This window comes from Heptranchias perlo, chromosome 3 (assembly GCF_035084215.1).
Source record: "Heptranchias perlo isolate sHepPer1 chromosome 3, sHepPer1.hap1, whole genome shotgun sequence".
Taxonomy (NCBI): Eukaryota; Metazoa; Chordata; class Chondrichthyes; order Hexanchiformes; family Hexanchidae; genus Heptranchias; species Heptranchias perlo.
In genome coordinates, this window is record NC_090327.1 from 78,834,432 (window position 1) to 78,848,340 (window position 13,909).

Sequence of the window (13,909 nt, forward strand, 5' to 3'; positions counted from 1 at the left end):
CCTCCCATCCCCTTAAATTATAAGAAATAAGCTGAGCCAGATGGGATCTCATAATTATTTTGTTTTGGATTGCGCACTGTATGAATCACTGATTAAATATTATGCTTCTTAGACAATAGTCTAATTTCTTAATTTCATTTATAAATGATTATAACCTACTGAGAAATCTTACGCTTATCATTTTGTTAGCTCTATCAGTTGAATGCATAATTCTTGTCAGATAAGTCAGTTTATGTGTAGAAGGAATTATATTAGCCCAAAAGTAAATTCTGGAGCATTTAAAACAAAAAAAGTAAATAGAAATTTTGAAATGTTATCCACAGGTGAAATTAGAACTTTTTTTTCTTTTTATCTGAGAACTTTGACGATTGATGATTTTCTCCCCTGCCTCCTCTCCCTACCCCGAAGGCTTTGGATGTGGATCCATTACAACCCCTGGGTGCCGATCCATTGCCAACCTTGGGTGCCTTGCCTAAAGGACTATTCTTCCTGTGTGGTGTGGCAGTCTAAACTTTAAAATTGCCCAATCTTACATTTGTATTTTCTTTTTAGGAAGAAACTGCACGGACAAATTTTGACTTATTAAAGATGTATTATGATCAGCAAAAGGTAAGTAAGCTTGGATGAAATCCTTGGAAACGAGATCATTGTGTGTATTTTTTTGTAAGGGAGGATGATGCTTTGAACTTAAACTAATGCTTCTTATTTTGAATTTTAGGAAAATAAACCTTCAGGAAGAGCAGGGTCGCGAGATCTAGGAAAGATTTTTGTCAAGGCTTTTGGGGGGCCTTTCCTGATAGCAGCATTTTTGAAGATTATAGGTGATCTGGCAGGATTTGGTGGGCCACTCTGCATTGACGGTATTCTCAGATTTGTGACTGCAGAGTCAAAGGAATCAGAGAAGGTAAGGGTTCTTGTGAGCTAACCATACCAACCATTGAGAATCTGGCCACGTGGCCCAGTTGCAGGACATGGTAATATAGTGGTTATGCAGAGGGCTAGCAACCCAGAAATTGAGAGTTTAAAATCCCACCACAGTTAAATCGTGAAATTGAGTTCAATAAATCTGGTAATTTGAAGGTTGGGGCCAGAAAAATATCCCATGAAAGCTACCGGATTGTCAGAACCTAATCTAGAATTATAGAATGGTTACAGCACAGAAGGAGGCCATTCGGCCCATCGAGCCCATGCCGGCTCTTTGTAAGAACAATCCAGTTAGTCCCATTCCCCCACTCTTTCACCATAGCCCTGCAAATTTTTTCTCCAAGTATTTATAAGAATAAGGGGCTGCTCTTTCAAAGCTGAGATGAGGAGAAACTTCTTCACTCAGAGGGTAGTAACTCTGTGGAATTTGCTGCCTCAGGAAGCTGTGGAAGCTACATCATTAAATAAATTTAAAACAGAAATAGACAGTTTCCTAGAAGTAAAGGGAATTAGGGGTTACGGGGAGCGGGCAGGAAATTGGACATGAATTTAGATTTGAGGTTAGGATCAGATCAGCCATGATCTTATTGAATGGCGGAGCAGGCTCAAGGGGCCGATTGGCCAACTCCTGCTCCTATTTCTTATGTTCTTATGTTCTTATCCAATACCTTTTTGAAGGCCACGATTGAATATGTTTCCACCACCCTTTCAGGCAGCGAATTCCAGATCATAACTACTTGCTGCGTAAAAAGGTTTTTCCTCATGTCGCTTTGGGTTCTTTTGCCAATCACCTTAAATCTGTGTCCTCTTGTTCTCGATCCTTCCGCCAATGGGGACAGTTTCTCTTTATTTACTTTATCTAAACCCTTCATGATTTTGAACACTTCTATCAAATCTCCTCTTAATCTTCTCTGCTCTAAGGAGAACAACCCCAGCTTCTCCAGTCTATCCGCGTAACTGAAGTCCCTCATCCCTGGGATCATCCTAGTAAATCTTTTCTGCACCGTCTCTAAGGCCTTCCCATCCTTCCTAAAGCGTAGTGCCCAGAATGAGACACAGTATTCCAGTTGTGGCTGAATCAGTGTTGTATAAAGGTTCAATGTAATTTCCTTGCTTTTGTACTTTATGCCTCCAGAATCCCGTATGCTTTTTCAACTGCTTTCTCGATCTGACCTACCACCTTCAAAGATTTGTGCACATATACCCCAGGTCTCGCTGTTCCTATACTCACTTCAGAATTGTAGTGTTTAGTTTATATTGCCTCTCCCCATTCTTCCTGCCAGAATGTATCACTTCACACTCCTCTGCGTTAAATTTCATCTGCCATGTGTCCGCCCATTCCACCAGCCTATCTATGTCCTCTTGAAGTCTATTACTATCCTCCTCACTGTTCATTACACTTCCAAGTTTCGTGTCATCTGCAAATTTTGAAATTGTGCCCTGCACACCCAAGTCCAAATCATTACTATATAATCAAAAAAAGCAGTGGTCCTACTACCGACCCCTGGGGAACACCACTCTATACCTTCCACCAGTCCGAAAAACAACCATTCACCACTACTCTGTTTCCTGTCACTTAGCCACTTTTGTATCTATGCTACCACTTGCCCTTTTATTCCATGGGCTTCAATTTTGCTGACAAGCCTATTATGTGGCACTTTATTAAATGCCTTTTGAAAGTCCATATACACAACATCATCTGCATTGCCCTCATCAATCCTCTGTGTTACCTCATCGCAAAAACTCAATCAAGTTAATTAAACATGATTTGCCTTTAACAAATCATAGAATCATAGAAGTTTACAACATGGAAACAGGCCCTTCGGCCCAACATGTCCATGTCGCCCAGTTTATACCACTAAGCTAGTCCCAGTTGCCTGCACTTGGCCCATATCCCTCTATACCCATCTTACCCATGTAACTGTCCAAATGCTTTTTAAAAGACAAAATTGTGCCCGCCTCTACTACTGCCTCTGGCAGCTTGTTCCAGACACTCACCACCCTTTGAGTGAAAAAATTGCCCCTCTGGACCCTTTTGTATTTCTCCCCTCTCACCTTAAATCTATGCCCCCTCGTTATAGACTCCCCTACCTTTGGGAAAAGATTTTGACTATCTACCTTATCTATGCCCCTCATTGTTTTATAGACTTCTATAAGATCACCCCTAAACCTCCTACTCTCCAGGGAAAAAAGTCTCAGTCTATCCAACCTCTCCCTATAAGTCAAACCATCAAGTCCCGGTAGCATCCTAGTAAATCTTTTCTGCACTCTTTCTAGTTTAATAATATCCTTTCTATAATAGGGTGACCAGAACTGTACACAGTACTCCAAGTGTGGCCTCACCAATGCCCTGTACAACTTCAACAAGACATCCCAACTCCTGCATTCAATGTTCTGACCAATGAAACCAAGCCTGCCGAATGCCTTCTTCACCACCCTATCCACCTGTGACTCCACTTTCAAGGAGCTATGAACCTGTACTCCTAGATCTCTTTGTTCTATAACTCTCCCCAACGCCCTACCATTAACGGAGTAGGTCCTGGCCCGATTCGATCTACCAAAATGCATCACCTCACATTCATCTGCCATTCATCGGCCCACTGGCCCAATTTATCAAGATCCCGTTGCAATTCTAGATAACCTTCTTCACTGTCCACAATGCCACCAATCTTGGTGTCATCTGCAAACTTACTAACCATGCCTCCTAAATTCTCATCCAAATCATTAATATAAATAACAAATAACAGCGGACCCAGCACCGATCCCTGAGGCACACCGCTGGTCACAGGCCTCCAGTTAGAAAAACAACCCTCTACAACCACCCTCTGTCTTCTGTCGTCAATCCAATTTTGTATCCAATTGGCTACCTCACCTTGGATCCCATGAGATTTAACCTTATGTAACAACCTACCATGCGGTACCTTGTCAAAGACTTTGCTAAAGTCCATGTAGACCACGTCTACTGCACAGCCCTCATCTATCTTCTTGGTTACCCCTTCAAAAAACTCAATCAACTTCGTGAGACATGATTTTCCTCTCACAAAACCATGCTGACTGTTCCTAATCAGTCCCTGCCTCTCCAAATGCCCTTAGATCCTGTCTCTCAGAATACCTTCTAACAACTTACCCACTACAGATGTCAGGCTCACCGGTCTGTAGTTCCCAGGCTTTTCCCTGCCGCCCTTCTTAAACAAAGGCACAACATTTGCTACCCTCCAATCTTCAGGCACCTCACCTGTAGCTGTCGATGATTCAAATATCTCTGCTAGGAGACCCGCAATTTCCTCCCTAACCTCCCATAACGTCCTGGGATACATTTCATCAGGTCCCGGAGATTTATCTACCTTGATGCGCGTTAAGACTTCCAGCACCTCCCTCTCTGTAATATGTACACTCCTCAAGACATCACTATTTATTTCCCCAAGTTCCCTAACATCCATGCCTTTCTCAACCGTAAATACCGATGTGAAATATTCATTTAGGATCTCACCCATCTCTTGTGGTTCCGCACATAGATGACCTTGTTGATCCTTAAGAGGCCCTACTCTCTCCCTACTTACTCGTTTGCCCTTTATGTATTTGTAGAAGCTCTTTGGATTCTCCTTTGCCTTATCTGCCAAAGCAATCTCATGTCCCCTTTTTGCCCTCCTGATTTCTCTCTTAACTCTACTCCGGCAATCTCTATACTCTTCAAGGGATCCACTTGATCCCAGCTGCCTATGCATGTCATATGCCTCCTTCTTCTTTTTGACTAGGGCCTCAATCTCCCGAGTCATCCAAGGTTCCCTACTTCTACAAGCCTTGACCTTCACTTTATAAGGAATGTGCTTACCCTGAACCCTGGTTAACACACTTTTGAAAGCCTCCCACTTACCAGACGTCCCTTTGCCTGCCAACAGACTCTCCCAATCAACTTCTGAAAGTTCGTGTCTAATACCATCAAAATTGGCCTTTCCCCAATTTAGAATTTTAACTTTTGGGCCAGACCTATCCTTCTCCATAGCTATCTTAAAACTAATGGAATTATGATCACTGGTCCCAAAGTGATCCCTCACTAACACTTCTGTCACCTGCCCTTCCTTATTTCCCAAGAGGAGGTGCTCGTTTTCCTTTTTTTAATCCACACTTGTCCCAGTGACAGTGCAAAATTGCGCTGATGTCCTTCTTGGAAACGAACCTGCCACCCCACCGATCTAGGATACACCTGCCACAGATCCCACGCTATGTGATTGACTCTTAATATCCTATCAAGTTGTAAAAAAAAACATACTCGAAGAAGGCTCACAACCCCTTTCTTGGGGAGGGAGTTCCAAAGCTTAGGGCCTAGTCAGCTGAAGGCATGGCCGCCAATAGTTGGACAAAGGAATTGGGGGATACACAAGAGGCCAGAGTTGAAGAAAGGCAGTGTACTCGGAAGGTTGTAGGGCTGGAGGTGGTTACAAAGATAGGGAGTGGCTAGGCCATGGAAGGATTTGAATACAAGGATGAGAATTTTAAAATTGTGGCGTTGGTGGACGGGAACCAGTGTAGGTCACTGAGCACAGCGGCGATTGATGAACGGGACTTGGTGCGAGCTAGGATACGGGCAGCAAAATTCTGGATGAGCTCACGTTTACGGAGGGTGGAAGATGAGAGGCCAACCAGGAGAGCTTTGGAATAGTCGAGTCTGGAAGTAACAGCTGAGCTTAATCTTGGCCTTATCCATCTTCTACATGCACATTTTCTAGTAGGAGTCCCTGGCTGATGGGGTTAAGCTCCTTTGGTTAAGAAGCCTATCATAGGCCTTATATTGCCAGGGATTGAACTTGGACCCTGCTTGATTTATATGCCTCAGTTCTAGTGGCCAATGCTTTTACCAACTTAACCATCACCAAAACTCAAGATTTAAAAAATATATATTTGGATTTCTGGAGCTAGTGAAACATTATTTGTATTGTGTGTCTGCTGTTGGTGTTGAACAAATGTTTTCAATGAATTATGCTGATTCTCAGTCAGGCCCCAGGGTGTTGCCACTGATGTATGGTGTGATGTGTCTCCTTGGGAAAAGGAAAACTTTTCCACCTTACTGAATGGATCTCCTGTGAGCTAAAGTCTGAACTGTTCAACTCTCCTGGCTTTTAGTGAGGGGGCAATCAATGGTGATACGTACCTCTCTGGGAAATGTGGTTTTACAAAAAGTTGTGTGGGTAGCAATTCTACAACATCAAGTTTGTAGAAGTACCACATTATTTTGATGCTAACCAACAAAAAAGGATAATACGAGATCTTTCCCTGTAGCATTCCATGTATTATGTAATACATAGTATTACTTTTTCAGCATAGTTTTGCAATTTCCCTCTTTCCACTTACCTCTCCCTTTGCCACCTAGCATTCTCCAGATTCACTCTGGGTCTCTTGCAACGCTGGTCTGTATCAAGGCTTGTTTGACTGTGGACTTACTGGCATGCTGGCTTTTAAAAACATTTCCTCACCATCCTTGGAGGAGTGCATGGCCTCCACTGAAAATGTAGTTGAGAGGGGCAGTCTCCGTTCCACTGCTGTGTGGCATACTGTATTACCACCCCAACATGCTGCATTCACTGGTCTAACTGTAAGACACAGAACTGTCATCAATAAAATACATGCTCTTAAGACCTTAATCTAACGTCTTTTTAAAAAAAAAATTGTATGCCAATCTGTCATGGCCTAAAATGCTGATACTGTAACTCCAAAATGGTGCTGAATATAGACCTTTGCCATGTGAAAACAAATAAATGCACTGAAAGGACGTGGACTTGTCCTAACTAAAGCTGAACGTATACCCAACATTTCATTTCTTTTTATAAACGGAAAAAAAATCTGAAATACACAAAAAGGATGGTGGGTTTAAAAATTTGTGAATGAAAAAGTCACAGAAAAAATTTAGATTCTTGACACTTTATTTGGTACAGTTTCCAGCATTTTGGTGTCTACTTTATCTCTGCCTTTCAAAACAAAAATAATTTTATCCTGGTGTTGTTAGATATTTATAAATATAAAAATAAAGTACAACCTCGCAGAGTCTAGTTCCTTCCAAAGAAAATTTAACCTCAGATACACCACTTTAGGCTGTGAATTGAAACATTACATGCACCAATAATAAAACGAATGTCAGAACATTTCACGTTGACAAAATAAAACTGGCTCACTGGCTCACCTGTTTCAGCACCAGACCCCATGGCAGCCCAGGTGGAGGATTAACTGGACTAAGGGGTTCAATAAACCATTTTAAACAAGCTATTTTTAAAATTATTTTTTATAAGAGGAATCAATAATATAAAAAATGCTATGAAACTGAAGAAGGGCCACACTGAAATCTGTCTGTTTCTCTTTTAGATACTGACCAACCTGCTGTGTATTTCAAACATATTCTGTGTTTAAATCCTTAAAACACACTTCTCCTTTGACTCTGTCAATTTCTTTTTGTATTGGAAATAAAAACCGCTGCACACACCAATCATTTGGGGGGGCAGGGGGGTGGTTGCAAACTACACAAGTGTGGTTGCAGGAATTGATGCAGGAAGCTGAGCTTTGTGCTGATGGGTGGATCTGACTTACCAGTCTAGAGTTTGCCATCTGTTCTACTGTTACTGATTATTAATATCACTCCAAGTTTTCTCGTGGCTATTACAGCTAAAGTACAGATTGTGCAGGCTGTCTCCATGATTACTACATGTTAATTAAAGCATCAACAACAAGTGCCTAAAAACAATTGAAAACTACTTTCAAATTTGCAGAATACTATGGCTCTCACACAACAGACCAACAATTTACGTCACTGATCATTGAAGTTCACTAGAATGGAATCCTCATTTCAAAAGAAAATGAACAATCTATTTATCCTGAAATAGACATGAAGCACAGTTGTGATACCACCCATTATTGCAAATTAATTATTAGAGAGCCTTACTCACTGCATCCTGTTTGCGACAAGAACAATTTCTTTGCCAATTGGGGTAAACCAGTTAAGATCTAAAGCCCACAATGCAGGAACCCTCCCCAACATCCCGGCTGTTGTGCTGAAGACTTGTGCTTCAGAACTAGCCGCGCCTCTAGCCAAACTATTCCAGTACAACTACAACACTGGCATCTACCAGCCAATGTGGAAAATTGCCCAGGTATGTCCTGTCCACAAAAAGCAGGACAAATCCAATCCGGCCAATTACCACCCCAGTAGCCTACTCTGAACCATCAGCAAAGTGATGGAAGGTGTCGTCGACAGAGCTATGAAGCGGCACTTACTCACCAATAACCTGCTCACCGATGCTCAGTTTGGGTTCCACCAGGACCACTCGGCTCCAGACCTCATTACAGCCTTGGTCCAAACATGGACAAAAGAGCTGAATTCCAGAGGTGAGGTGAGAGTGACTGCCCTTGACATCAAGGCAGCATTTGACCGAGTGTGGCACCAGGGAGCCTAGTAAAATTGAAGTCAATGGGAATCAGGGGGAAAACTCTCCAGTGGCTGGAGTCCTACCTGGCACAAAGGAAGATGGTAGTGGTTTTTGGAGGCCAATCACCTCAGCTCCAGGACATTGCTGCAGGAGTTCTTCAGGGCAGTGTCCTAGGCCCAATCATCTTCAGCTGCTTCATCAATGACCTTCCCTCCATCATAAGGTCAGAAATGGGGATGTTCGCTGATGACTGCACAGTGTTCAGTTCCATTCGCAACGCCTCAGGTAATGAAGCAGTCCGTGGCCGCATGCTGCAAGACTTGGATAACATCCAGGGTTGGGCTGATAAGTGGCAAGTAACATTCGTGCCAGACAAGTGCCAGGCAATGACCATCTCCAACAAGAGAGAGTCTAACCACCTCCCCTTGCCATTCAAGGGCATTACCATCGCCAAATCCCCCACCATCAACATCCTGGGGGTCACCATTGACCAGAAATTAAACTGGACCAGCCCCATAAATACTGTGGCTACAAGATCAGGTCAGAGGCTGGTATTCTGCGGTGAGTGACTCACCTCCTGACTCCCCAAAGCCATCTTTCCGCCATCTACAAGGCACAAGTCAGGAGTGTGATGGAATACTCTCCACTTGCCTGGAAGAGTGCAGCTCCAACAACACTCGAGAAGCTTGACACCATCCAGGACAAAGCAGCCCGCTTGATTGGCACCCCATCCGCCACCCTAAACATTCACTCCCTTTACCACCGGCACACCGTGGCTGCAGTGTGTACCATCCACAGGATGCACTGCAGCAACTTGCCAAGGCTTCTTCAACAGCACCTCCCAAGACTGCGACCTCTATCACCTAGAAGGACAAGAGCAGCAAGCACATGGGAACAACACCACCTGCACATTCCCCTCCAAGTCACACACCATCCTGACTTGGAAATATATCGCCGTTCCTTCATCGTCGCTGGGTCAAAATCCTGGAACTCCCTACCTAACAGCACCGTGGGAGAACCTTCACCACACAGACTGCAGCGGCTCAAGAAGGTGGCTCACCCCCACCTTCTCAAGGGCAATTAGGGATGGGCAATAAATGCTGGCCTTGCCAGCGACGCCCACATCCCATGAACGAATTTTAAAAAAAACATCCATGGTCCTAACTAACCCCAGAACTTAGGGTCAAGTTGGCATAGCTCCCCAACCTGAATCGTTCCCAGTGCAAGCAACCTAATGTGACGATACATTTCCTCCCCAGTCACTGCAGACAGCATGTACAATGACTTAAATTATACCTGGGAATGTACGCTCTCAGAAAATGTACAATTACCCCTAAATATGTGTGAATGTACACTCAATTGTACAATGGCTTCATAAATTATATGTACAAATTTACATCTATATGGTTTAAAAAGTTCATAAATTGCAAATGTACGATTTTGGGAACCCAATTTAAAGAAAAGTTCATTAAAAAAGTTTATTTAGAAATTAATATAAAGCCCATTGTGGTCTCATAAAACAAACAAATTAATTGCAAGAGCCTGCATCTGCAGCAGACTGTTAGCAGCTACACTCATTCTCGCCCACCTCAGTGCCTGAAGCTTGTTGGAGATGGGGGTTTATTCTTCAGATGCTGGCTCTCCTGGAGGAATCTTCAAAAAATTGTACTCAGCTGTTTTCTTCATGTTATCTTAATTAAGGGATGGTGTGACCTGGAGTCATGAAAATCATGGGGTAGATATTGTTTAAAGCGTGTTTTTGTGTGCAGAATGAGCGCGTGCTTGGACTGCGCCCCTGATCACTTGGCTGCAAAGAAGGCCCCAAATTTGTCCCGTTCATTGATTGAGCTGCCATTGTTATTCGCACTGTTCATTGGCAGCTCGCCTAATAGGGGGTGTCAGTTTTGCGTATTGCTAATGCCATTTAAAGGGATGGTACACTTTAGCTGCAAGCAACTGTCATTGAAGATTGTGGAGACTGGCAGGTACAATTGAAGCTGCAAGGGCCCCACAGTTTCCTGATGCTGCTTTGGAGATTTTTGGTGGAGGAGGTGGGCAGGAGGAGGGACATCTTCTATCCAATAGGCAACAGGAAGGTATCCAGGCAAGCTGCGGGCACGAGTGGGCAGAGGTGGCAGAGCACTTTAGAACCAGAAGTATTGCCCCATGACATGGTTACAATGCAGGAAGAAGTTCAGTAGCCTTAATGGTAAGCCCAGCAGCATTCCCATATTCAGTAATTCAGAACAAGCAAATTCTGTGAAACAGTACTTGCCCTCTACAATCTCACACTGCAAAAGTATTTAACAGAAAAACACTTGCCAAAAGCACACTAGAAGCCTACGACTAACCAGAGACTTGCGTGTCTCGAAGTGAGAATCCCTTTAAATACTACTTGTGAAAGCTGTTTGATCCTGCCATGATTTGGTGGGCAGGTTAAGGAAGTGACATTTCAGGCGCACGTGGACACCAAATTAACACAAGGGCCTGATTAAGTCGCAGGTCCCCTATTACCATAATTAAATGATGCCTGCATTTGTTGCTGGCAACCACCGAGAACGCTAATCGATGGCCTGGACCAATATGGCTTTGTGCTCACTTCCTGCGTGGAACATCGCGCTGCTGAATTCAACTTCGTGGCACCCGTTTTGGAATGTGCAAGACGCATTGCAATTTCTGCCCCCATTTTTTTTAAAAAACAAAATATAATTTTAAAACCCATTAACTTTTTTTGTTTCAGGGCACTTAGTGATTGGATACTAGTTAGGAGTTTTTAAAATAAATTATTAGCTTGCCATGCCACACTTATTTCTCATCTAAGCAAGTCATTCAGAAGCAGAAACATATTAAAAACCTTCAATTTCATTGCTGACCTGACTGAACAGTTACAGTTCCATCACCAGTGTGACGGCACACCCTTCTGAAAGTTGTTGAAAACACCATTTATCCTGTTCTTCACGTAAAGTTATTATCCGGGAAACTTAAAAACTCCATTTTCAAGGGTTTGTTTTAAAAAAAAGTCCAAACTCTGTCGGTGCAAGTTGAGGTACTTCAGCATTATTCTCATGTTTCACTATTCTGCAGTGTTCAAGTTGAGTAGAACGAATAACAGCATCAGTGCTGTCAGTTTGTATGTGCTGTTTCAGTTATTGCCGCTAATCTTCTTACTAACCACTCCTGTGTGTTTATCTGCTGAGCACGGGAGCAGTCAGAGGTGACCAGTCAATAAATGCGCTTTAGGTTTATGGTGCAGCTCTCCAGAGCACTATGCAGGAAGTTTGAATGAGCTGATTTTCATCAATAAGCATGGACAAGCAGACATGAGGGTTCAAAAGCTGACTGTTCATAGAAAACAAAGTTGGTCTACATAAATGAATTTATATGCTTGTGAAGAGGCATTGGCCATCTTTAATAGTCTAATTAAGACTGTTCTGTATCCTCATTTTATACAGGGAATACATTTTGTGAATTTCTGGGAATTTACTAGTAACGGCTACGTATTGGCTTTCTTGATGCTGTGTACAGTGCTCCTTCAGAACTTTTGCTTACAGATATCATATTACATTGTTATCCGGGACGGAATACACATAAAAGCAGCTCTGCAGGTGAGATACCTTTTTCCTTTTTCCCCTCACTCCCTTCAGCCAATTTTCTCCATCCTGTCTCCTCCTCTCCTAGAGGTGTTGACTTCTTCCTGAGGTCTGATTCCATGGAAGCCCAGTGACCACCTATGTCTCACCTAAGTGGCCATTCTTTAGACAGAGTCCAGACAATGTGTCGGCCATTCAACTGTGGGGGACCTGATCCTATCTGACATCCAACTCAAGCACATTCAGCAGGGTTTTCTGGATAGCAATCAGGAGCCTGAACCTTGGGGGGTCGGGGTGGAGGGGGTTTGTGTCTGTCTGTGTGTCTGTCTGTCTTTCTCTCTTTCTCTCTCTCTCTATCCCCCCCTTCCCCTTCTCTCTTCTCAATAGAAATTAATTTTTGTTATTAAGTCTATTATTGGACAGGACACAGATTGGTGACTTTTTCAAAATCAATTCATTTAATGTGCTCTAGAGGCCAATATAGAGACCTCGGGGTACTAAACAAGTTCCTCAAGACAAAGTTTACTTAGTAAGTCCAGAGGAGTGTCTTGTTGCTGTATAACTAAAAGATTCCTACTCCCATGCTGCCAAAAAGGAATCTCATAACCAGTTTTTCTGATTTTAATTTCTGGGGTAAAGCCAGATACTGCTGTTTGTCCTATCATTAGTACCCATGGTTTTTACCAAGAGCCTATCTGTAATTGCAGTGCACCTCAAGATGTAGCATTTCCTTTCTCATCAATAGTTGAACGAATAACTTGTCAGTCCATTGCCTGGTATCTGCTGCACAGCCATACAGCGGATATTCAATACATTTCAGGAGGTGAGCTTCATAGTCAATTTCAAGAAGTCTTAGCTTTAATGACACAAAACCTTATGGTCTTAAGGGTGTTATTCTGAACAACCCAACAAAAATTCTTTCTTTTGTGGGACCAATTTACAGTACACAAGGACCTGATCTCCCCATTGCAGGTGGGGTCATGGCTTACAGCAAAGGGCTATCTGTTGATATTCTATCTGATGATGGCAGCTATATTTCTTGATCCCAGTACTTGTCTTGTTTGAAGTCACTACAGCTGAACATCTTCACAGAGCACTCCTGTCTCAGCCAAACATAATCAACCAGGGTATGATTCTAGATCTTGTATGATGGTAAGAGGAGAACAATATTCTACATGGGACACTTTTACAATTTTCCCCCACAGCTGATGGTGGTAATTGTTCCATTCCTAGCAGGATGGGATGCTCCCTTTCAAGGACCTGGACTCGGGACAAGTGGGGAATGGAACAGGTCATATGCCATGTCTACTTCCTGGAGTTGAAGGCAATACAGTTAGTTCTGGAGCATTTCCAGACATTGATACACAACAAACTGTGTGCATTTAAGGGGAAACGAAAGCAATCTACTATATCGTGAGGGAAAAAGGAATGGAAGGATATGCTGATGGGGTTAGATGAAGTAGGGAGGGAGGAGGCTCATGTGGAGCATAAACACTGGCACAGACCTGTTGTGCTGAACATTCTATGTTTAAAAAAAAACTGGTATGCATATGGATCGTTAATACTAGAGCAATCTCCTATATCAACAAAAAATTAGTTGTCCATCATTCTAGCTGCAGTCTGGTTGATCCACTGAATCACAGTAGAGAACATAATGGTGCTTGCACTCAGTTGTCACTCTATTTACTCTTACAAGTGGTAGATTCCCCCTCCACAAGGTAGACTAAGAAATATTTAAGATTTGGGGTTGTATAGAGATAGACCGGTTCACCTTTCTGTAGAACCATTGGCATCTGTATTTCTGCACAAGGATAGAGGTCTCATTGGCCTTTTCCTGAATACAAAGATTTCTGTAAATTTTTTCTCTCCATTTTCTTTGATCCTATGGGTAATGCAAAGGAGGTGAAAATTATCCTCCTATTGGCCTCAAACTGAAATTCAGGATTTGCCATGTGGGGAATTAGAGCCACAAAATGGTGTCTC

At 42.8% G+C, this 13,909-nt stretch overlaps 1 protein-coding gene across 4 annotated transcripts in view; it reads left to right on the top strand.

Annotated features, from left to right (window-relative positions):
• The window catches only part of LOC137316340 (ATP-binding cassette sub-family C member 9-like), a 233,059-nt gene that overhangs the window by 45,838 nt on the left and 173,312 nt on the right, over positions 1 to 13,909 (top strand). For all 4 annotated transcript variants that reach the window (XM_067980409.1, XM_067980417.1, XM_067980431.1 and 1 more), the window contains 3 exons: positions 553 to 609; positions 719 to 904; positions 11,789 to 11,941. In XM_067980409.1, coding sequence (XP_067836510.1) covers positions 553 to 609; positions 719 to 904; positions 11,789 to 11,941 — 396 coding nt within the window. The remainder of the gene's footprint in view (positions 1 to 552; positions 610 to 718; positions 905 to 11,788; positions 11,942 to 13,909) is intronic.